Raw genomic sequence first — 25,148 nt, forward strand, 5'->3', positions numbered from 1 at the left:
AGTTAACTATGTTTTTCTTTAATAAGCTTACTACTGGTCAGGCTCCAGATACGATATGGACCTTGCCTAGCTCCTGAGGTAGTTGAGAGCCAGTGATTGGGTGGAGAGATGTAGCTATACCTATCCCTTGACTTTTTCCTGTAAGGCTTTTATATTCCTTTCAATTTGTATTTGGCTCCTCATTATTTGTACACTAGAGGGAGATGTCCATATAAATTTTTCTTTATTTTTGATTTTCAGGTGAAAATGAATCTTCTCTTGCCTTTTCTTATCAAGTGTATTTCCTTGTAATTTATCTTGTATAATTGGATTTTAAAAAATAAAGTAAAATAAAATAAAAGGAATAGGGCAATTCAACAGTAAACTCACTTTTAAACCCTAAATCGATACAGTGGTTCTTTATTTTGCGTGTCTGCTCAATCCGTTCTTTTCTCTGCACTCATCCTTACTCACCTTGATTACTGTAATTTCCTCTATGCTGGACTCCCTCTCTATTCCATCAAACATCTTCAATTAGTCTAATCCACTGCTACTAAACTCCTGCACCATGCCCACCATTTCGATCATGTCTTCCCACTTCTGCCGTCCCAACACAGGCTCCTCATCTCTTACCGGCTAAAATTTACAATTCTGGTTCTAGTTTTCAAAGGATGCTCCCCGTTCGTACCAGTCTACATCAATAACCTTTTAATTCCCTACACACCCAGTTGCTCGCTCCGCTCCTCCCAGAACAACCTCCTCGCTCTACCACATTTCTCATCTCTTCATATTACATTTTCTTGGGAAAAAGCCTTCAGCTACGTGGGTCCAAAGCTCTGGAACTCCCTCCCCTCCTCTCTCAGAACTGATCTTCTCTCTGGAAGTTTAAGTCTCTTCTCAAAACTCAACTTTTCCATGAGGCTATTTGCATCCCCTCCCTCTCCATGATCTCCTCCTGCCTCTTCATCTCTGCCTCCTTTTTGTCCTCCCAACATGCATCCTCCTCCCCCCCTCCAGTCTCCCCCCTTTTATTCCTACCCTGATTGATTTTATTTGTTGTAAACTGCATAGTCACCACTTATGGAAAATTTGCAGTATATCAAGTGCTGTGAATGAATACATCAATACATAAAACTGCATCTGCTTTAAAGCAGGTTCCAATAAACTTACCAAATGAAAGAAAGGGGGCTTTTAAAGTGGAAGACTCATGTGTACCTTGCCTCCCCTGTCTCTCTACCTCTATTCCACTTGATTTTCAAAGGTTTTTTCTTTGAAAATTTGGCTCCCTATTATTTTATTTGGATATATAAAAGGGGACAACAAACTCACAACACAAAATATATGAAAAGTAAGTAATAAATGCATACTTATGCAAAGCTCACAAAACTGCATTTTTGCAAGAAACTTAATACATCTTCAAGAGCTATAGCTCTGTCTTTATTGGGAAAAACTATAAATATCATGTGAACTTTGCTGCAGTAAAAAACAATGATCTAGTACTGTGAGAGAATATTTTGTTATCAGGCCATTCTGACACAGCCCCATCCCCACAACCACAGGTTAATATTTAAGGACAAAATATTAAAGAATTTTAAAATATTATTAGAAAAATGTTTACATTTCTGACAAGAATTAAAAACATTTTTTTTGCGCAGCTACGTCTGGAGATTTTTACTGCACAATTGATTTGGGGTTTGTGGGGGGTCCTCTGGTAGTAACTGTTGTCAATCTCCAATCAGAAATGATAAACTGGCATTAAAATTGACAAGGTCTTTGCAGAGAACAGTTAATCCAGCTATTTTCCACATCCTTAAGTTTCATTTTTTTTTTTCTTTCTGTATTTTTTTCTCCCTTCCTCTTCTTTATCTGTTATAAAGGAATGTATGTCTTAGGTCTGTCCTATATATAATAATGTTGTTCCTTTCTACAAAAATTTATATTTTTATTGTAGACTGCCTTGATCTGATCAGGCCATACAGTAAGTTTTTAATACACTGTAACTGAAAACTGTAACAGTTTTCTTGCTTCTCAGAGAAAAACCTTGTTACCCACCTCCTCGGTACTGCTGCTTTGAGGAACAGTCAATTCACATGGTACCGACACCTTGTCATGTAGTTTCCTGAAGCTGGTGTTGTAAAATTCATAGCGCTTCAAAATAATAACAAGAATCTTGGGGAGATATTTAAAGTAAAATAGCTGGGGAAAAAGCAGACAAGTTAGAAACCTGAAGAAGAAAACACTGTGTCAAATCACTACTTTTGGTTATTTCTATAAGTACAGTCCGTTCTCGCAATCTGCATGATCAGTATTCACGGATTCACTTATTCACGGAAAAAATAAAGTGTAACTCATTCTTTCTATTCACGGGCATTTTTGATTATTCATGGCCATGCAAGGTGTAGAGCATGTGCAAATGAAGTGTGTTCTCATGAGGATGAAGCTATTCATAAAGCTGTCCGTGAGTCCTGTTCCACCAAAAGACTACATATACTGTACTTTTACAAAAATATAAAAAATAAAAACAGTGTATAAATTTATAAAATGCACAATATAATAAGTAAGCTGTTCTTTACAAGAAGGGTATATGAAATGATGAATGTATGGTGTTAGGTAGCAAAAATGTACAGTGAACAGGGTCACACAGGAAACTAGCCCCCTTTTTTCCATAGATTAATGGTTTCGTATTCGCATTTTTGGTATTCACGGGGTTTTGTAGGAACCTAACCCCAGCGAATATTAAGAGCGGACTGTATAGTTATGGTATTTACTTGAGAACACATAGAAGAATCCAGAAACACAGTACTAAATTGTTGGTAGCTATATTTTTCAGACACTTCAAAATGACTGGGAACACTTAACTCGGCACAAATTATCCCTCCCTAGTTAATGTGAAAGAGGATGCTCACTATTGTGGGGGCTCAAGCACCCACTACATCCATAGAGCAAGCACTTACAGTATGCGTTCTCCCATTTTATAAACAGCATTCACAAATTGCTCTGCTGCTAGATTTTGTTCTGCTTTAATGACTAGAAAGTCACCTTTTTTAGAACTGAAGAGCATATCCCAGTGGCGTGCCAAGGGGAGGGGCGGTGGGGGCAATCTGCCCCGGGTGCACGCCGCTGGGGGGGGGTGCTGCGCGCCAGTCAGCGTCGTTCGTTTCCATGCTCCCTCTGCCCTGAAACAGGAAGTAACCTGTTCTGGGGCAGAGGGAGCATGGAAACAAATGACGCTGACCGGCGCACGGCACCCCCCCCCCAGTGACGTGCTCCCGGGGGGGGTTCTTTTGCTGGGGTGGGGGTGTCCTTTCACCGGGGGGGGTTGCGCTGCACCGGGGGGGGGGGGGTGCTGCTTCCAGGGGGCGGGGCACATCGGCAATCCGCCCCAGGTGTCAGCCCCTCTAGGAACGCCACTGGCATATCCCAAGCATCAAATGAGATTTATAAAAGGGAAATATTGAACAGACAATGTTAAGCATTTCAAATATGGTTTCTACTACGTCCAGAGCTCTGAAGTTAGCTCAGCTGTTCTGTCATTAGATTCTGAAAAGGTATTTGATAAGATATAGAGAATGGCCTTTTTGTTTGTTTGTTTAGTGGTCTAACTTTAGGTTTGGGGAGGGCTTTATATATTTGGATAAAGCCCTATACTACTACTACTACTTATCATTTCGATAGCTACTAGATGTACACAGTGCTGTACAATGGTCATAAAGAGACAGTCCCTGCTCAACAGAGCTTAAAATCTAATTAGGAGAGACAAACAGGACAAATAAGAGATAAGGGAATTACTAAGGTTGGAATGATAAAATAAGGGTACTGAACAAGTGAGTAAGGGTTAGGAGTTAAAAGCAGCATCAAAAAGGTGGGCTTTTAGTCTAGATTTGAAGACGGCCAGAGATGGAGCTTGACATACAGGCTCAGTAAGTTTATTCCAGGCATATGGTGCAGCAAGATAAAAGGAACTAAGAGGCAGATGCACTAAACCTTAACGACCCTGTAACGACCCCCTTAACGAAGAAATTTTGAACCGCAGCATGCATTAAAGGCCATTTTCCGAAGACGCTTGCAGCTAACGAAAACGGAATGCAAAGAGTAAACTACCATTGAAATGTGAACAATTTGGAATGCACTAACCATACCGAAGATTGCAACGATTCATTTACCGTCTACAATTTTACGTGAGCTCAGACCTGTCGTTAAGGCCTCAGCTGTCATCTCTCCGCTTCCCCCTGCACCTGAAAACAAGCTGGCAAAAAAAAAAAAAAGATCGGGAGGGGGCAAAGGCGCTCGTCAGGAACGTCCTTCATGGACGGCCTTGCCCCCCCCCCCCCCCCCCCACCAAGTTCGCCGCTTCCCCCTGCATCCAAACAGATAAAAATCCAAAAATCAAAACTTTTGAGGCTGGCTCAAGCCCCCCTCCATTTCTCTCTTTCCCAGCCATGCCTGCCGTCCTCCGCCCCCGCCCCCCCCCCCCCTGAGGTCGTCACTGTCATTTTCCCTCTCCACCGGGCCCCCCTCCCTCTTACCGGGCCCGCTCAGTGCCTGTGAGGCAAGAAGAAAAGCAAGAACAGCTCAGCTGATGCCTTCCAGTCTTCGGCGTCTCTCCTGTGCTCCTGGGCCTGCCCCCGTCTGACGTAAGTAATCAACGTAGGTTACTTACGTCAGACGGGGGCGGGCCCAGGAGCACAGGAGAGACGCCGAAGACTGGAAGGCATCAGCTGAGCTGTTCTTCTTGCTTTTCTTCTTGCCTCACAGGCACTGCGCGGGCCCGGTAAGAGGGAGGGGGGCCCGGTGGAAAGGGGGAATGACAGTGATGACCTCAGGGGGGGCGGCGGGGGCGGAGGATAGCAGACGGGACTGGGAAAGAGAGAAAGGGAGGGGGGCTCGGGCCACCCTCAAAAGTTTTGATTTTTGGATTTTTATTTCTGTTTGGATTGGGGGGGGGGAGCGACAAACTCGGGTGGGGGGGAGGGGGCATGGCCGTCCGTGAAGGACGCTCCTGAAGAGCGCCTTTGCCCCCTTCTTTTTTTTATTTTGTTTTCATTTTTTGACGTTTCTTGGCATGCGCAGAGCAGCCAGCATAATGCATGGCTGCTCTGCGCATGCGTTAGGGGCCGATTACCGACGGGGATTACACAGGTTTGATGTATTGTACTTTACAGTACCGCACCGAACATGTGCGACTTTTTTTTTTGGTGCATCCTTCGTTTTTTAAAATTCGTTAGGGACTTTAACGTTTTGGATTTTTTAACGTTTGGTTGATGCATCTGGCCCTAAGTCTGGAATTAGCGGTGGAAGAGACGGGTGCAGATAAGAGAGATTTACCCAGTGAATGGAGTTCCTGGGGAAGCAGATTGCATGTTGTTTGTATAGAGTATTTAGTGCTTGTACCTTTAAGAGATGAAAGTTTGTCCTTGGACTAAAAATCTATGCAATTTTGTAGTTTTCTCTGATGGGTTCCTTTAGAGCATATATACAGCTCCCTGTGGTTTATGGGAGGCTTCCTATTGGTTGCTTGCCTTCTAGCATGCTGGAGTCTGAAGTTAACTCAGCTATTCTGTCATTAGATTCTGAAAAGGCATTTGATAAGATATATTTATTTAGTGTTCTAAGTTTAGGTTTGGGGAGGGCTTTATATATTTGGTTAAAGCTCTACGGTCAACCCACCCCCCCCCCCCTCACCACCATCAGCTTAAGTGATGGTAAATTGCAGATACTCTGCATCCTTCCCTCTACTGAGGGATGTGCAGCAGGTGTGCCCGTTTTCCTTGCTCTTGTTCACTTTGGTGATTGAGCCCTAAGCTGCAGCTATCAGGAAGAATGAAAGTCCTCATGAAACTGTGGTAGGAAAGGAAGAGCACTGTGTTACTATGTGCAGATGACACCCTGATCTATCTGGCAAATCTTAGCCCCTCCATACCTCACCTACTTAAGTTTGATTGACAAATTTGGAAGGGTCTCAGGGTTTTCAGTGAACTTTGATAAGTCTTTACCTGTATATCCCAGGTGCCAAGGCCCACTTCATATGCCTGGACTTAAGGTCAACTAAGTTTAAATATCTGGGGTTGAAAGTGCTATATTGACTGAACTACAGAGCAATGCTGGCTGAGGTTAAGTGTAAGATGGATGTCAACAGGAGGATAGTAGTGTCTTGGTAGGCAGAATACATGTTATCAACATGCTGATTCGGCCCTGTTTACTCTTTCTTTTCTAGCATTGAATAGCATACATTCTTATATCTCGCATATACCTTCACAAGCTCAATGCAGATCACAAATTAGAGACAGGACATTCTTCCTGGAACTATAATAAGCAGATTACAAAGCAAATTATACTATATCCAACAAAATTTAATAATATTCAGCTATCCTAGTCCCTCTTAAGATTTTCATGGTGTTGAAGCAATACTTATTTATATATTTTTTTAGAAGTAAGGGGCAACAACCAAATATATACTATGTAAGTTAAGCTGCTATTTGCAGAATAGCACTTAGGTGGTATGCTGACATATATACACATACATGCACACATAGGCGTGAATATGCTAGTAGTCTATACATTTACGCATGCAACGGACATATAAAAATTAGAAACTAGTTTATAGAATTGCCCCGATAGTTTGTAAAGTACTGCATGTAACTTGTAGCAATAAATACATGTTTAATAATAGCAGAAGCAGTAATATTACAGTAGTCAAGCCTAGAAACTAACATTGCTTGAATGACTGCTTCCAAAGCTTGAGTTCCTGGAGCTAGTTTTCAGATCCATCAGATAAAAGGTTGTAACGGTCATGAGGGTAAATCCCAAGATACTAAGCCTTTCCTCAAGGTAACTGGCCCTCTTCTTCTCCAGAACACGCATGGAACTCCTAGAAGGGAGAAAAACCTGGCATATCCTCAGGAAGGAGGGGGGTCAGAGAGCTCCACACCTGCAGTGCCTTCCTGGAAAGGAAAGTGTCAGTCTTCAGTTAGGGTTTAGATCAATCCCAGTTCCCCTGGCTTACTAAAGAGAGGCTGGGAAGGGGAGGGGCCGGTCCTTGCTCTCAAACAACACGCCAACGAAGGAAGCCAGCCGAAGCCAATGGAGTTCATGGAGGAAGGCGAACAACTGCCAGAGAAAGAGGAGATGGAAATCTCTGCAGAATAGCTTAGAGCAGTGATGGCGAACCTTTCATAGACCGAGTGCCCAAACAGCAACCCAAAATCTAATTATTTATCGCAAAGTGCCAACAGAGCAATTTAACCTGAATAACAGGTGCCGGTACTCATTATGGGTGGGGTCGCCACATGACTCCACCCCTATGATAGCCACACCCCTTACACCAGCCATGGCACATATAAACAGACATCACTGAAAATATTATACCAGTATAGGAGAAAAAAATAACATGATTTTTTTTCATTATAAATCATTTCTGTAAGCTGTTACAGCTCCAGTATACCCACTGCAAAATAAGACAGCAGATGTAAATTCTCAAATTGGCCATATTCCAAACACTAAAATGAAAATAAAATGATTTTTTCTACCTTTGTTGTCTGGTGATTTTGTTTTTCTATCTATATTGGTCCTAGTCTCTGATTCTGCTGCTCTCTATCTGTTCTCTTAACTCCGTTTCCAGGGCTTCCTTTCCATTTATTTCTTTACTTTCCTCCTTTCTTCTTCATTTCTTGCCCTCCATCCATGTCCAGCCACCCTCCTCTCCCCTCCAGCCACCCATGTCCAGCCACCCTCCTCTCCCCCCTGCCCTCCCCTCCTCTCCCCCTGCCCTCCCCTCCAGTCACCCATGTCCAGCCACCCTCCTCTCCCCCCCTGCCCTCCCAGCCTCCCAGCCTCCCAGCGGCAGGCATCCCTCCCTCCCACCAAGCACCAGGCAACCCTCCCACCAAGCACCAGGCCTGCATCCCTCCCTCCCACCAAGCACCAGGTCTCCCTCCTACCAAGCACCAGGCCGGTCTCCCTCCCTCCCACCCAGCACCAGGCCTCCCTCTCTCTCACCAAGCACCAGGCCTCCCTCCCTCCCACCAAGCACCAGGCCTCTCTCCCTCCCACCAAGCACCAGGCCTCCCTCCCACCAAGCACCAGGCCTCCTTCCCTCCCTCCCACCCAGCACCAAGCACCCAGCATCAGACCTGCCTCCCTCCCTCCTACCCAGCACCAGGCCTCCCTCTCACCCACCCAGCACCCAGCAGGCATCCCTCCCTCCCACCAAGCAGCAGGCCGCTCACCTGCCCGCCCTCCCTCTGAGCACCAGGGCCCCCCCTCCTCTGAAATTTAAAAGACATACCTGGTCGAGGTTAAGGTGGCGTCGGCAGCGAAAAGTATGTTGTTTGCTTGGCGCGCCTTCGGCCTTCCCTTCTGTCTCTCAAGCTCTGGTCCCACCCTTGCGGAAACAGGAAACGAGGGTGGGACCAGAGCTTGAGAGACAGAAGGGAAGGCTGAAGGCGCGCCGAGCAAACAACACATTTTTCGCTGCCGCTGTCGACGCCACCTTAACCCCGACCAGGTATGCCTTTTAAATTTCGGAGGAGGGGAGCCCTGATGCTCGGAGGGAGGGAGGGCGGGCGGCCTGGTGCTTGGTGGGAGGGAGAGAGAGGAAGGGAGCACGGGCAGGCGGACCAGCGACGGCGCGCGTGCCAACAGAGAGGGATCTGCGTGCCCTCTCTGGCACGCGTGCCATAGGTTCACCATCACTGGCTTAGAGCTTCAGTTCAACCATGTGGATTTTGCAGAGATTGCGCCTGAAAATCATAGCCTGACGGTGGGATCAGGTTAGTGAAAATACCTGATCAATGGGAGGTGGGCTAAGGATGCAGTTCTGAGCTGTGTCTGAAAAATAGTTATTCTCAAACTACAGAAAGTGTATGAACTGTTCTGAACTTGAACTGAAAGTTTATTGCTGGAGGGAATTTTAAACCCGTCCTGTTTCTTTGTGCATGAGTATTGGGACTGGACAATTGTGGAGCAAGACTGTGCCAGAATGTGATTTGTTCATATGAACTCTTACTTTGTGTTTTGGGGATTGCTCCTCTGTGCTTTTGTTACCCACCCCCCCTCACTTCTGGATGAGATGTATGCCAAGCCCTGGGTTCTATTCCGCCTATTGTGTGTAGTCGTGGCTCCCAAAACCCAGCACCCAGAAGTGGAGGGAGAACAAATACACTAGCCTTGTCTCGTGCCCTCAAAGGACACGAGAGGAAAATAATCTAATAGTAGGGATTTTCCCTGACTTTGGAAGAGACACACCAGATCACTGGTCAGTTGAATAATAAAACATTTAATAATCAAGTACGTAACCTCATATATCAAGTACTAACATTTATAACTTATTAGCAATTAAGTCTGTTCCAGAGACTAAACAACAATGTTTCTACTCAGTGTTTACCAATTCACAGAATATGAAAATGTAAACATTCGGATTGTTAGAACCCACATTTACTCTTATTTGTGTTCTTTCTCACAGGACAAGACTCATCTCCCAACCTCTGTCAGATAAGTATTATTCCCGTGTTTTACACTCTCATATATTTTCACTAAATAAGTCACTTTTCACTTCTATTTTGTATTCTTTCTTACTTTATTACTCATATTAAGAATTTGATTCTTTGTTTCCAAATTCTTGTCTTTCAGAATTTCCTTTAACCCTTTTCCAGGAGTTGCAGTGCTCAGGCTAATGTTCAGGTAAGTATATTTCCCTTCCTTCCTCTCTCTTTTTTCCTTATACACTTTTATTTTCAGTAAGTACTTGCTTCCTACAAAATGAAAGTCAACCTAGTACCAGGTGAGTACAGGCTCTATCAATTTGTGATGTTGCCAATATCACTTAGCTGGGTCCAACGCTCCCGTTGAAAGCAGGTTTTAAAGCAACCTCATGATGATACCTTTAGCCAAACGTCTAGCCGACCAAAACCTCAACCCCTACATATATGCAGATGACGTCACAATCTACATCCCGTTCAAATATGACCTAAATGAAATCACCAACGAGATCAACCAAAGCCTCCAAACAATGCACACATGGGCAGATGCTTTCCAACTAAAACTTAATGCAGAAAAAACACGTCTTGTACTTACCTCACAATACAACACAAAAAGCTTCTCCTCCATAACCACACCATTCTGTTCTCTACCTGTCTCACAAAACTTGAAAATTCTTGGAGTCACCATTGATCGAAACCTCACTCTTGATGCTCACGTGAAAAACACTATGAAAAAGATGTTCTACTCCATGTGGAAACTCAAAAGAGTAAAACCATTCTTCCCGAGATACTGACCCTGGTACAGTCAATGGTAATAAGTCATCTGGACTACTGCAACGCACTGTACGTAGGCTGTAAAGAACAGACTATCAAAAAACTCCAAACTGCCCAGAATACTGCCGCCAGACTCATATTTGGAAAAACTAAATATGAAAGTGCAAAACCCTTAAGAGAGAAACTTCACTGGCTCCCACTTAAGGAACGAATTGCATTCAAAATCTGCACGATTGTACACAAAATCATTCATGCAGACGCCCCAATATACATGTCTAACCTCGTGGACCTACCGCCCAGAAACGCCACAAGATCATCCCGCAAATTTCTCAACCTACACTTCCCCAGCTGTAAAGGACTAAAATACAAGCTGATGCATGCCACTTCCTTCTCTTACATGAGCACGCAGTTATGGAACGCACTACCTACAGACCTGAAAACAATCAACGATATAACTATCTTTCGCAAAGCTCTGAAGACATACTTCTTCAACAAAGCCTACAATGAGAGCCAATAACCGACAACCTCATTAATTCACCTCACCAACCCACTCAGTTATGAAGATCCACCTACATAACTCCCGATCACTCACTCCCTTCTTCTCTCTCCCCTACTCAATCTCTGCACAATACTAACTGTATATGATATCTTGTAATGACATTGTTAACAACATCATATAAGCCACATTGAGCCTGCAAAGAGGTGGGAAAATGTGGGAATCAAATGCAATAAATAAATAAATAAGTAAATAAATAAGCTTGGCTTGCTTGCATGGGGGCCCTTGGTTGCTGGTCCGGAATCTCCACCGGTTCCTCTTTGCGGCTGTTTTCTTCTTCCTTACCTCTCTAATAAGAAAACCAATTGGGAAGCAAAACCCTAATCTCCCTATCTCTTCCAGGAACGTCTCTTAGGTGACTTATGATACGGTGAATTACACTGTGGCCAGCTTACTAACTCAAACAAAATTTAATTAAAACAATACTATCTTTCTAGAGCTATCGCTAACTGTTAGATCCCTATTCTAATGATGCAGAAGGAGCTTGGCATAGGCTCTATGCTTCACCCACAGTCAAACCCTTCATTTTCACTTTCCAGCTCATTTTCGAAAGTGATCGCTGGCCATTTTCCGACATAAATCAGGAGATGGCCGGCGATCTCGGAAAAGCGGCCAAATCGGTATAATCTAAAGCCGCTTTTTTGGCAAGATCGCCGCTTTCCCATCGCGTCACCGGCCAAAGTTCAAAGGGGCGTGTCGGCGGCGAAGCGAAGGCGGGCATGGGTGTGGCTACCAGATGGCCGGCTTTCGGCAATAATGGACAAAAAAAACCCGGCGATAAGCAGTATATCGCCGGGTTTACTTGGTCCTTTTATTTTCACGACCAAGCGTCAAAAAGGTGCCCCAAATGACCAGATGACCACTGGAGGGAATGGGGGATGACCTCCCCATACTCCCCCAGTGGTCACCAACCCCCTCCCATACTAAACAAATAAAACTAAAAACCTTTTTTGCCAGCCTGTATGCCAGCCTCAAATGCCGTACCCACCTCCATGACAGCAGAATGTGTTGTATCCTCCCTTTCCCTGGTTGCGATGTGGCTCTGGGGTGAGTGTGACACCTTTTCTGTTAGGTGCCCTGCAGAGTCACATCAGCAATGCATTGTGGTGGGTGTAGGGTACTGGGCTCTACTCCCATGGTGCTTTTCCCCCCTGCTAACTGGGTCAGAGTGTGCCCTGTTTTGTTTCCGGTAGTCCATGAGGTAGTGGCCATTTTTGTAAACCAGTTTTAGATTCCTTTCATGTGTTACCCACTTTAGAGAACGTTATTACCTTGAATGTGGCTGAAAGAGGGCATTATATACCATTCTGCCAGCTCTGACCTACTGCTAATCTCAGTACCAGGGAGACTCTTTGCCAGTGGGGAACAACCTCTGATCTGCAGTTAACTGTGAGTAAACGTGCTTATTCAAATAAAGGACTTTTTCAAAGATATTAGTCTTCAGGTGTCAACTGGTGTGCCAAGGTTATACAGCAGCAACAAGTCCTAGAGGCCTTCGTGTATGCAGGTCCCTGGAGCACTTTTAGTGGGTACCGCAGTGCACTTAAAACAGGCGGACCCAGGCCCATCCCCCCCTACCTGTAACACTTGTGCTGGCAATGGAAGCCCTCAAAAACCCACTGTACCCACATGTAGTTGCCCCCCTCACCCCTAAGAGCTTTGGTAGTGTTGTACATTTGTGGGTAGTGAGTTTTGGAGGGGGGTTGGGGGGCTCAGCACCCAAAGTTAGGGTGGTTAGGGTGGTGGACTTTGGTCCTGGGGAACTGAGGAACTGAGTTCGATTCCTGGCACAGGCAGCTCCTTGTGACTCTGGGCAAGTCACTTAACCCTCCATTGCCCCATGTAAGTCACATTGAGCCTGCCATGAGTGGGAAAGCGCGGGGTACAAATGTAACAAAAAAAAAAAAAAGTAAGGGAGCTATGCATGTGGGAGGTTTTTCTGAAGTCCACCGCACTGACCCCTAGGGTGCCCAGCTGGTGTCCTGGCATGTCAGGGGGATCAGTGCACTACAAATGCTGACTCCTCCCATGACCAAATGCCTTGGATTTCACCGGGTTGGAGATAGCCGGCATTTTTTTCCATTAGTACATAAGTACATAAGTAGTGCCATACTGGGAAAGACCAAAGGTCCATCTAGCCCAGCATCCTGTCACCGACAGTGGCCAATCCAGGTCAAGGGCACCTGGCATGCTCCCCAAACGTAAAAACATTCCAGACAAGTTATACCTAAAAATGCGGAATTTTTCCAAGTCCATTTAATAGCGGTCTATGGACTTGTCCTTTAGGAATCTATCTAACCCCTTTTTAAACTCCGTCAAGCTAACCGCCCGTACCACGTTCTCCGGCAACGAATTCCAGAGTCTAATTACACGTTGGGTGAAGAAAAATTTTCTCCGATTCGTTTTAAATTTACCACACTGTAGCTTCAATTCATGCCCTCTAGTCCTAGTATTTTTGGATAGCGTGAACAGTCGCTTCACATCCACCCGATCCATTCCACTCATTATTTTATACACTTCTATCATATCTCCCCTCAGCCGTCTCTTCTCCAAGCTGAAAAGCCCTAGCCTTCTCAGCCTCTCTTCATAGGAAAGTCGTCCCATCCCCACTATCATTTTCGTCGCCCTTCGCTGTACCTTTTCCAATTCTACTATATCTTTTTTGAGATACGGAGACCAGTACTGAACACAATACTCCAGGTGCGGTCGCACCATGGAGCGATACAACGGCATTATAACATCCGCACACCTGGACTCCATACCCTTCCTAATAACACCCAACATTCTATTCGCTTTCCTAGCCGCAGCAGCACACTGAGCAGAAGGTTTCAGCGTATCATCGACGACGACACCCAGATCCCTTTCTTGATCCGTAACTCCTAACGCGGAACCTTGCAAGACGTAGCTATAATTCGGGTTCCTCTTACCCACATGCATCACTTTGCACTTGTCAACATTGAACTTCATCTGCCACTTGCACGCCCATTCTCCCAGTCTCGCAAGGTCCTCCTGTAATCGTTCACATTCCTCCTGCGACTTGACGACCCTGAATAATTTTGTGTCATCGGCGAATTTAATTACCTCACTAGTTATTCCCATCTCTAGGTCATTTATAAATTGCTGAAATCGCTGAAAAATGAACCCAGCCATCTCAAACCCGGCGAAATCCAAGGCATTTGGCCGGGCTAAACCGTATTATCGAAAAAAAAAGATGGCCGGCCATCTTTTTTGATAATACGGTTCAGGCCAGCTTAGCGCCGCCGCCAACATAGATCGCCGGCAATCTATTTGGCCAGCGACATTCGATTATGCCTCTCCACGTCACCCAACATTCCATCATCTGCACATCACCCTAATGTAGAATTTCCTAAAACGCACTCAAACCTAACTCAACACAGTTCTCTCCTCTTTTCTATTTTATCACCCCCTTTTTCTCTTTTACCTGTGTCATTTAAAAACTTTGTTTTCTTCAAACTCTGTCACACTCCGCTATTCCTCATACCACATACTTTCAGCTATGCATTCCAGTCATACTCCTTTCAAACCTCTTTCAAACTAAGTTCCCAATATTTTCCCTTCACTTTTAGCTCATTCTAAAAGACTTTTACACTTGTACCACACTCTCTTGCCCAGAGCTTACAGGAACACAACCTTTCTCTCTCAGCGCCAAGCTTCCTCGTCTCACTGCCAGGCAGAGATTCTCTCTGTAACAGTCAGCAAAGCTGTTGCTAAGACAACAGAAGCTCAACTCTCAGCTAATTCTAAAGATCTGCGCTGCTGGTCACAATGGAACTCTGGGACAACTTGGGTAATTTTATTTATTAACCCCTTGGGTTACACTTGTGTGCTGGGAAAGCTTCTGGGTCTTTTTAGATTTCTCAGTGAATCCTGCCGAGCTACACCTGACTTGGGGGGGGGGAGGAGCGGAAAGAGAAGAAGGCACAGGGGTGGGGTTATGGCTGTGCTACATAGTGGCGTACCAAGGGGGGGGGCGGTCCGCCCCAGGTGCACGCCGATGGGGGGGGTGCCGCGCGCCTGTTGACCAAGTCCGCTCATTCCTTCCCTGCTGCTCCCTCTGCGTGGAACAGGTTACTTCCTGTTCTGGGGCAGAGGGAGCAGCAGGGTACGAGCGGACTCGGAGTCAAAAGGCGCGTGGCACCCCCCCCCCCCCCCCAGCATGTAAAAATGCACCCGGGGGGAGGTGTAATTTCGCCGGGGGGGGGGGCACGCTGCACCCGGGGGGGGCGCATCGGCGATCCGCCCCCGGGTGTCAGCCAGCCTAGGAACGCCACTGGTGCTACACAGACTTTGTGCAAGCTAACAGGATTACTGAACTAGGGTTTTGCACCTTGATATTAAGGGTTTTCATGTTTTTGGACATTGTTGCTTTTGAACACATTAGCTGGAGAACTGAAAGTATTAGACTGGATTAGGATCCAGATTTTTTTTGTTTGTTTTACAATACTGGAGTTGGAATGGCTAAGACAGGTGACCAGGACTGTGCCACACTCCAAGATGCAGAAACTTATTATATATCATTCTGTAATGCCACTATTGGATACAGCCTCAATTCCTTTTTATCCAAAACAAAAAACTGAATTCTTGTTATTGTACTTCAACCCCTTACTCTATAACAGGCCACCTAAATTTAGGCATCAATATACTTAAGTTATATACGTAATACTAGCAGTTATGTGTGAAAGTGATAGTTGGTAATAACCGATATTCAATAAAACTTTAGTGAACAACTTGAATGGGGTCCTTTTAGTAAGGTGTGCTAACAGATTTAGCGTGTGCTAACAAATTAGTGTGCGTTAAGTGCCAAGCAGCCCATAGGTATACAATGAGCTGTGTGGCATGCTAAATCCATTAGTGCACCTTAGTAAAAGGACTCTTTAGTGTATAAATGCAAGGGGGTGTTCACAGAGGAAGGCACGATGGCGGGGCATGGGCATGTTCAGTGGCGTACCAAGGGGGGGTCGGTGGGGGCGGTCCGACCCGGGTGTCAGTGGGTTGGGGGGTGCTCCATTCCCGGCCCGCTACTCTTCTCCTGCCACCACCCTGCCTTTCAAGAAAAATCGGCGAAGCAGCGTCGCAGGCAGCGCCTCGCGTCTGCCCTACTTGTAAAAAAAAGCAAATCTCCTTCTCCTCATCTTGACGTCTTCGTCGGGCCTTCCCTTATTTATGTCCTGCCCTCGCAGAAATAGGAAGTTACCTCAGAGGAGGGCGGGACATAAGTAAGGGAAGGCCCGACGAAGATGTCAAGATGAGGAGAAGGAGATTTGCTTTTTTTTTACAAGTAGGGCAGAGGCGAGGCGCTGCCTGCGACGCTGCTTCGCCGATTATTCTTGAAAGGCAGGGTGGTGGCAGACGAAGAGGGCTGTCTTCTCTTGAGGGAGCTGCTGGTCGGGGGGGGGTTCAGATGGGAGAAGGGGAGTGTCAGATGGGAGAATGGGACTGAGGGGGGGTCTCAGAGGGGAGAAGGGAAGGGAAGGGGGTGTTTAGAGGGGCGAAGGGGACTGGGGTGGGGGTGTTCAGAGGGGAGAAGGGGGCTCGAACTGCGGTCTGAGAAGGGGCCTTGCAAGAAAATGGGGGCCATGCCTGGGGCTGGTGAGAAAATGGGGCTGGGGCTGAAAAGGGGGTCCCTAATGCAAGGCATGTGGATGAAGGGGGCTGGAACTGGGGGCTGAAAAGAAGGGTAGGGGTGATAAGGAGGCTAGTACTGGACCTGGGGGGCTGAAAAGTGGCAGGGGCTGAAACTGTGGGGACTGGGGGCTGAAAAGGGGACAGGAAAAAGTGGCTGGGGCTGAAGCTCGGGACTGGTGAGAGAAAAGGGCTGGGGCTGAAACTGCGGACTGGTGGGATAGTGGGGCTGAAAAGGGGGGGCATGTGGGAGATGTGGGCTGGGGCTAGAACTACGGGCAGGTGGGATAAGGGAGCTGGAACTGGGGGCTGAAAAAAGGGGCAGAGAGAGAGAGGGGACAGATCCTGGATGGATGGGGGAGCAAGAGGGAGGGCAGACCCTGGATGGATGGGAGAGGAAGGGCAAATAGTGGATTGAAGGGGCAGAGAGAAAGGGCAGACAGTGGAGTGGATGGAAGGGATAGAAAGGGCAGACAGTGAATTAAGGGGGAGAGAGAGGGCAGACGGGCAGATGGTGGATGGCAGGGGCTGAGATAGAGGGCAGATGTGGATGGAAGGAGCAGAGATAGAGGGCAGATGTGGATGGAAGGGGCAGGGAGAGAGGGCAGTCATTGGATGGAGGGGACAGCAGAGAAGGCAGACACTGGATGGCAGAGAGAGAATAAAGACAGATGCTGGAGGGAAGGAAGACAGTGAAAAGAAGATGAGGAAAGCAGAAACCAGAGACAACAAACTGTAAATAAAATATATATTTTTGTTTTTTTGCTTTAGGATAAAGTAGTATTGTAGCTGTGTTAATAAATGTTTATAATAGAACATGTAAACAAGGTAATCTTTTTATTGGACTAATTTTAATACATTTTGACTAACTGTCGGAGAACAAAACCCCCTTCCTCAGGTCAGGATAGGATACTGTAACAACACTATACTGTATTGACATGAGGACGGAGGTTTTGGTCTCTGAAAGCTAAATGTGTTAGTCCAATAAAATGGTATTATTTTATTTTCTATATTTGTTTTATTTCTATTTGTTAATTTGTAAAGTGGTGATTGGTACTTGCTAGTTTTTTTCAAATTTACATCTGCTGTCTTTATATTTTGCACAGTACTAGGGGACATTTTCTGTTTCTGTGGTGTTGCATTGTATGCAGAGTCTGGCATCTTGGGGGTTCAGTTTAATTTTTGTCTAAATAGAAAGTTTATGATTACTTATTCTATAGTGGATTAGGGTGTATCTGTGTTTGTGAAAAAGACATGGCTTTCAGTTGGCATTGACTGTGCAGGATCTACGATCTGTACTATTCTGTCTGGTTTCGATTTACAATAGGTGAATTGATGTTCTAGTGCTCACTGTAGTGTTTAAGATGCTTTCCTTTTCCTTGTGTGACTCGTAGAAATGACTGCTTATGGTATGGTAGAATTACTCTATTGGTCCTGAGTGTTTTGTATTCTCGGCATGCCTAGTACTGGATTTTGGAGGGGGGTGTTAAAAAATGACCGGCCCCGGGTGTCAACTACCCTAGGTACGCCACTGGGCATGTTGAACAATCACGAACATAACTTACTGTTAAGTTACGTGCTAAACTCCTGCATTTAGGTGCATGCATTTACATCTGTTATTGGCAGGGCTTTTTTGAGAGGGTACATGGGGGTACTGAGAACCAGTACCTTTTCCATTGTCTGCTAAAATTGACCCATGGTCCCCAAGTTTTAATGAAAGAACTCAGGCTCTACATACCAATTCTGCCTTGTCATAGATTCTGTGCCTGATTGCAGGGAGCCTAGCTATTATTTATTTAGATTTTGCTCACACCTTTTTCCAGTAGTAGCTCAAGGTGAGTTACATTCAGGTACTCTGGATATTTCTCTGTACCAGGAGGGATTACAATCTAAGTTTGTACCTGAGGTAATGGAGGGCTAAGTGACTTGCCCAAGATCACAAGGAGCAGCAGTGGGATTTGAAGTAGCCACCTCTGGATTGCAAGACCAGTGCTCTAACCACTAGGCCACTCCTCCACTCCACTATTGGGGGGTGTCAGGATTGCGGGAGGTCAAAATTATTGCTGGACATACTTATATTAATATGAAACCAGCTTGACATAATATTAAACTGAGGCAGTGGGCAAAAGAAATTGATTAATTCTGAGAAATCATATTAAGGGTTAATTCTGTTTAAAGGTGCTCAAATACTATTTTAAATTCTCAGTCCTGCAAGTGAAGGAATGCAAGCTGGATTTAATTTACTTCAAGTCTAGCTTGGCTAAGCTAAAGGTTAGAAAGGTCAGTGAGAAATGAAACTCTGTCCCTTGTGATTGATGGATTGTTAATGCTAGCACATCTGTATACTATTAAATCTTGAGGGGATACTATTATGAATGAACAAAGGAATGAGCCAGACATGCTGTAGTTTAAAAGTAGTTTAAAGCTGAAATACTATTTAGAAGTTCTTAATATGTAGATATTCCTGATATTTAGAATATGTCTTATAAGAAATACTGATTCTGTGTATTTTGTGTAGTTAATATGTAGAATACCTTTTTAAAACTAATGTCTGTTCAACTCAGTGTTGCTTTCTAAGCAAAGCTGTAAGTTGAAGAGATCAGCATATGGTTTGACTTAGCCATAGTTCTGGCTGGTTCAATATATGAAGCTAATAAGTGAAAGAGGTCAGAGAAGTCAGCTCTCTTCTCCTTGATTGATTAGCTAAGTATAGGAATGGTTCTGAAAGTAATAACTGATATGTATGCTATTAAGTAAGACTGGCCTTGACCCCTTAATGAATGCCAGAGTTCAGGTAGTAGTTAGTATGAACCAGACTAGGAATATGAGAATAATTAATGTCAGATTGGCCCCTTCGCCCCTCAATGAACCTAAGTTAATCATAATAAAATGTAAGAGACTGGTGCCAAAATGTCTGGTGTAAGGGGCCCCAGGTCATAGGTCAGTTTAGGATGTCTGGAACCTATGTAACTGATATTTTTAAAGTAATGATTGGCTGAGGCAAGGTAACCAATCCATTCTTTACCATCTGGAGAGTAAGGGGGGGCTAGGAGGGACTTAGCACTGTATTTAAGAGGGAGCAGAAGCAGCTTACGTCAGAAGGAGCTCAGAAGAGAAGAGAAGAGAGCTGAAGAGGACAGACAGAAGCCATAACATCCAGAGAGCTGAGAGAGAGACAAAGAGAGCTGAGAAAGAGAAGAAGAGACTTAATGCTGATGTCCTGCTTTGTTTGCTGGCAAATAAAGAAGATTTCTCTCTCATTTTGATGTGTGCTGTTTGACTCCTGAAGTACCACAGATTCTGCTAACAATAGGGGTAATTCATGCATCAATTCCTGCAACAATTCTTGGTGGCAGCGGTGGGATCCTGAATCCTGCATTAATCCCAGCACCCAACTGACTGGAGAACATTCGCCGGGTATGTATTCTGTATTCTGTATTGTAATCCTAGCTAGGAAACTGTAAACCAGCCCCTCACAAATTGAGGGAAGGGGAGTCTGATCAACTCTCAGCGAAGGCCTAAGTAGCTTTTAGTCTAGTGGAGATTAGAAGCGAAACCGCTTGAGCCTATCTGTATCTGAGAAATTTGAAATTGTTGGGTGGGATTTTCTGTATGGAATGTGTGATGCGTGAATGTTAATGAGTGCGGACTTCTTATAACTGCATTTCCAATTAACGCGAGTTCAATTGGCCAGTGACCGAAGGAAGCGATTGTTGTTTGTGTTACCTTGTGTCTCGGATCTGTGGACCCCTTACCACAAATCCAAAAACTCCTTCCCTTTTGTGTGTTGTAACTGTAAGCATTATGGGAAGGAAATCGTCTAGACAAATTGATACTCCCCTAGAGTGTATGCTTAAGAATTTCAAGAAAGGATTTTTAATTAATGATTATGGACAGACTTTAAGCTCAAGTACTTTAAGAACCTTGTGTGAAGTTGAGTGGCCATCTATGGGAGTGGGGTGGCCCCCTAGTGGCAGCTTAGATATTGAAGTAATCCGGAAGGTCTACAGCATAATTGTAGGAGAACCAGAATATTCTGAACAACTCCCCTATATAGATTCCTGGGACAGCCTTGTGACTGACCCTCCCTCTTGGTTGAAAACTTATATGGGATCCCCAGTAAAATTCATCTTAGGCCGTGTTCAAAGAAAGATTAGAAAATCTAAACTAGAAGAGGGAAAGAGCCCTAGGAAGCCTACCACCCAATCGGTGGCTTCCGCCCCTACCCTGTCCGAGAAACCCATACTCTCTGATGACCCCTCAGATCTTGAGCCACCACCTTATGGCCCATTGTTGGGGTTCCGTGCCACCCCCAGAGATCCACGCCGCCCAGCCCAAGCTTCTCCAGCACAGGCTTCTCCGGATAGCTCCTCTTCTGTGCAAACCCCGTCACATCCTAGGGTGGACCTTTCAGCCAGCCCCTACCCTCCTTTGCCACACTCTCCCCTGTTAACCTCCCAAGACCCGCTTTGGGCTGCACCCCCTGACTCCTCAACTCCCGACAGCCCAGCCTTTCCCTCTAGTACCCCTACCCACTCATCAGGGGCCCGGCATCCCTTTCAATGGACTGAATCACCTGTGACCACCTCTCAGTCTATGAGTACCCCTCCCCATCCCTCAGGGGTTCAACACACCTCCACTGAATGGGTTAGACCTGTTGCAATCACCTTTGAGCATGATAGGAGGGTAGCTCCTAGCTCTACCTCAGGTTCCATTCCCACCTCCTCGAGAGTTCTGCCCCTGCGTCAGGTAACCACCACTCGACCGGATCCTGATAATGAGGGTCAGGTTATGCAGGCACAGGCCTACCAGTATGTACCCTTCACAACCACTGATCTCCTGAATTGGAAGACGCATTACCCCTCTTATACTGAAAAGCCTCAGGCAGTGGTGGACCTAGTGGCTAGCATTATGGCCACCCATAACCCAACCTGGACTGATTGTCAACAACTTCTCCTGACCCTCTTCACAACTGAGGAGAGGCGGAAGATTTTACAAAATGCTGAGGCCATCACGCGAGCGCGTGCCCCCGAGGGGACACAGAACCTAGAGGAATGGGTTAGAGCTCGGTTCCCTCGCGCAGCTCCAGCTTGGGATCCAAATAATGGGCAGCAATATGAACTGTTGTCTGGCTATTGCCGGGACTTGCTGGAAGGTATGAGGAAAGGCATAAAGAGGCCCATTAATCTGGAAAAAGGTCTCTGAAATTCTCCAAGGGGCAACTGAATCCCCTGGGGCCTTTTTAGAGCGACTAATTGAAGCCTACAGAACATACACCCCATTTGACCCTGAGGCACTAGAAAACCAGAGAATGATGAATAGTGCATTGGTGGCCCAGAGTATGCCAGATATCCGGAAGAAGTTGCAGCGTCAGGAGGGATTCGCAGGGATGAATACCACCCAGCTAATTGAGATCGCAACCAAGGTTTTCATTAATAGAGATCAGGAGGTGCGCCGAGAGGCTGACCGGAAGATGCAGAAGAAGGCCGACCTTTTAGCAGCAGCCATTACTAATTCCACCCTTAACCGAGGTCGACCTCTAGCTAATGGGAAGCCAAAGTGGGACCCCGGACCACCAGCCAGGCCCCGAGATTCCTTCAATCAATCCCGGCCAAGGGGGGAGAATCCCAGACCAAGATTGGAGAGGGACCAGTGTGCCTACTGCAAGGAAAGAGGGCACTGGAAAGATGAATGCCCCCAGAAGCGCCAGGGACTGAGAAGGGGACCAGGAGATCGAGGAAGCCGAGGCCGAGTTCGAGAGGGAAGATATGAGCCTCCTGAATCTGACATCATCGGGATAGCCGAGATGGCAGAATGGGACGAATAGGACAGACCGGGTTCCTACAAACTGGGCTTCCAGGAACCTATGGTCAAGTTAACTATAGGGAGCCGCTCAATTCCATTCATGATTGATACAGGAGCTGAACATTCTGTTGTGACGGAGCGATTAGCGCCTGTGTCTGGAAAAACTGTCCGAGTGGTGGGAGCCACGGGGGTGCAGAACCGGAGGCCCTTTCTGACGACCCGTAGATGCCAATTAGGCTCACACATAGTTACTCATGAATTCCTGTATATGCCAGACTGTCCAATCCCTTTGTTAGGTCGAGACCTGCTGTCCAAGCTTAGGGCCCAAATTTCCTTTGACTCTGATGGCCAGACTTCAGTCTCCTTTCGGCCCCCGATATCCAGCCCTAAGGGTATATTGAGTTTCTGCTGCCCCCTTGAAGAAGAATGGCGGCTGCATCAGTCGCATGGCCAAGTTGACCTACCCCTGGTAGACAGCTTTCAGGTCAGTGGGGTATGGGCAGAAGATAATCCCCCAGGGTTGGCCCGAAATATTCCTCCTGACCATGTAGACTTACTTCCAAGTGCCCGGCCAATCCATCTTCGCCAATACCCAATTCCCCGAAAGGCTCTGGAAGGGATCCAAGCACACCTGAATCGTTTGTTATCCCATGGAATTATTCGACCTTGTCAGTCTCCATGGAATACGCCACTGTTGCCAGTCCAGAAGCCAGGGACTGAGGACTACCGGCCAGTCCAAGACTTACGAGTGGTCAACAAATCCACTATTTCATTACACCCTGTAATGCCTAATCCATATGTCCTGCTGGGATTGATACCTTCTGGAGCTACCCATTTCACGACACTAGACTTAAAAGATGCCTTCTTTTGTATTCGGGTGGCCCCCGCTAGTCAATTGCTTTTCGCCTTTCAATGGGAAAACCCAGTAACAGGAAGGAAGCTTCAGTATACATGGACCCGCCTGCCACAGGGGTTCAAGAACTCCCCCACCATTTTTGGGACTGCCCTAGGACAAGACCTTAAGACTTTTAAATCTGAGCCTTCCAGGCGAGTTTTACTCCAGTATGTAGATGACCTCCTGATTGCAGCAGTGACTCAGGAAGAGTGTTTTGAGGCTACTAGAGAATTGCTGGAGCTACTCTTGGATGCAGGCTATAAGGTCTCACGCTCAAAGGCCCAACTGTGTCAGTCAGAAGTGAAGTATCTGGGCTTTTGTATTTCCCAGGGAAGTCGGAGACTGGATGTCAGTAGGAAGCAAGCAGTTGCTGCAATTCCCCAACCCAAGTCCAGAAGGGAAGTTAGGGAATTTCTGGGAGCAGCCGGATTCTGCAGAATTTGGATTCCAAATTTTGCATTGATGGCGAAACCCCTTTACCAAGCCACAAAGGGGGGTGAAAAGGAACCATTTGAATGGGGACCTACTGCTCAACAATCCTTCATTGCCATAAAGAAAGCCCTACTCCAAGCCCCTGCGTTAGGCCTTCCTGATGTGGAGAAACCTTTCTCACTGTATGTCCATGAGCGACAGGGGGTAGCTCTGGGTGTGCTGACCCAGATGATGGGATCCTGGCAGAGGCCTGTTGCATACCTGTCTAAACAGCTGGATGGAGTGGCTAAAGGATGGCCAGCCTGCATGAGGGCCATTGCAGCAACAGCCTTACTGGTCCAGAAAGCTGATAAGCTGACCTTGGGGCAAGAACTGGTTGTTAAAGTCCCCCACGCAGTTCTCACCCTCATGGAGTATAAGGGCAACCATTGGTTTACAAATAACCGCATGGTTAAGTACCAAGCTAGCTTGTGTGAGAATCCACGGATACACCTGGAAACAGTGGCTACATTCAATCCCGCCACTCTTTTGCCAGCATCTGAGGGACCACCGGATCATGACTGTATCCAAACCATGGATGAAGTGTACTCCAGTCGACCAGATCTTAAAGATGTTCCTTGGAGGGACCCAGATGTAATTTATTTCACAGATGGAAGCAGTTATGTGGAGAACTCCAAGCGATTGGCAGGCTATGCTGTGGTGACAGAGGACAAGGTGATAGAAGCAAAAGCCCTGCCCCAAGGAACTTCAGCCCAGAAAGCAGAACTTGTGGCCCTCATACGAGCTCTGGAGCTAGCAGCAGGACTGGTAACCAACATTTATACTGATTCCAAGTATGCCTTCACAACTCTACACGCTCATGGAGCTTTGTATAAGGAAAAGGGACTCATAAATGCCGCAGGCCAACCTGTTAAGTATGGACCTGAAATACTTCAGCTGCTAGAGGCTGTTTGGGCCCCTAAGAAGGTAGCTGTCATTCACTGCAGGGGACACCAAAGGATAGATACTCCAGTGGCCCGAGGAAATCGCCATGCTGATCGGGTGGCCAAGGAAGCTGCTCGAGGACCCCCAGCAAGTACTGTGACTCCCCTGTTCCAAATTCGACTGCAAGAATGGACGCCTATGTACACCCAAATGGAAGAGAAATGGGCTCAAGAGGAAGGTGCAGTAAGGAGACCTGATGGCTGGTTACATCTCCCTGATACCAGAGTTCTGGTGCCACGCCACCTAGCTTGGCCTGTAGTGTCTCAAGCTCATGACCTATCACACTTAGGGAAAACAGCACTAGCCCGCCTACTCAGTCGAGTAGTGGTGCTGGAAGGATTGGATAGTCTGGTTGCCACTGCCTCTGCCCGATGTACTCTCTGTGCCCAGAATAATGCTCGTCAGGGACCCCGTATTCCACCAGGAGTTCAGTCTAGAGGACTAACACCCTTTGAGTCTCTAGTTATAGACTTCACAGAAATGCCCAGGAGCGGTAGGCTCCGATACCTCTTGGTCATGGTCTGTACCTTTTCTGGGTGGGTGGAAGCATATCCTACAGTCACTGAGAAAGCCACAGAAGTAGCTCGAGCCCTCCTTAGGGATG

At 46.3% G+C, this 25,148-nt stretch overlaps 1 protein-coding gene across 2 annotated transcripts in view; it reads right to left on the minus strand.

Annotated features, from left to right (window-relative positions):
- Positions 1–25,148, minus strand: part of LOC115478843 (ubiquitin carboxyl-terminal hydrolase 47-like) — a 110,434-nt gene that overhangs the window by 28,359 nt on the left and 56,927 nt on the right. For both annotated transcript variants that reach the window (XM_030216466.1, XM_030216467.1), the window contains one exon: positions 2,032–2,175. In XM_030216466.1, the coding sequence (XP_030072326.1) occupies positions 2,032–2,175 (144 nt within the window). The remainder of the gene's footprint in view (positions 1–2,031; positions 2,176–25,148) is intronic.

The sequence above is a fragment of the Microcaecilia unicolor genome, chromosome 10, assembly GCF_901765095.1.
Source record: "Microcaecilia unicolor chromosome 10, aMicUni1.1, whole genome shotgun sequence".
Lineage (NCBI taxonomy): Eukaryota > Metazoa > Chordata > Amphibia > Gymnophiona > Siphonopidae > Microcaecilia > Microcaecilia unicolor.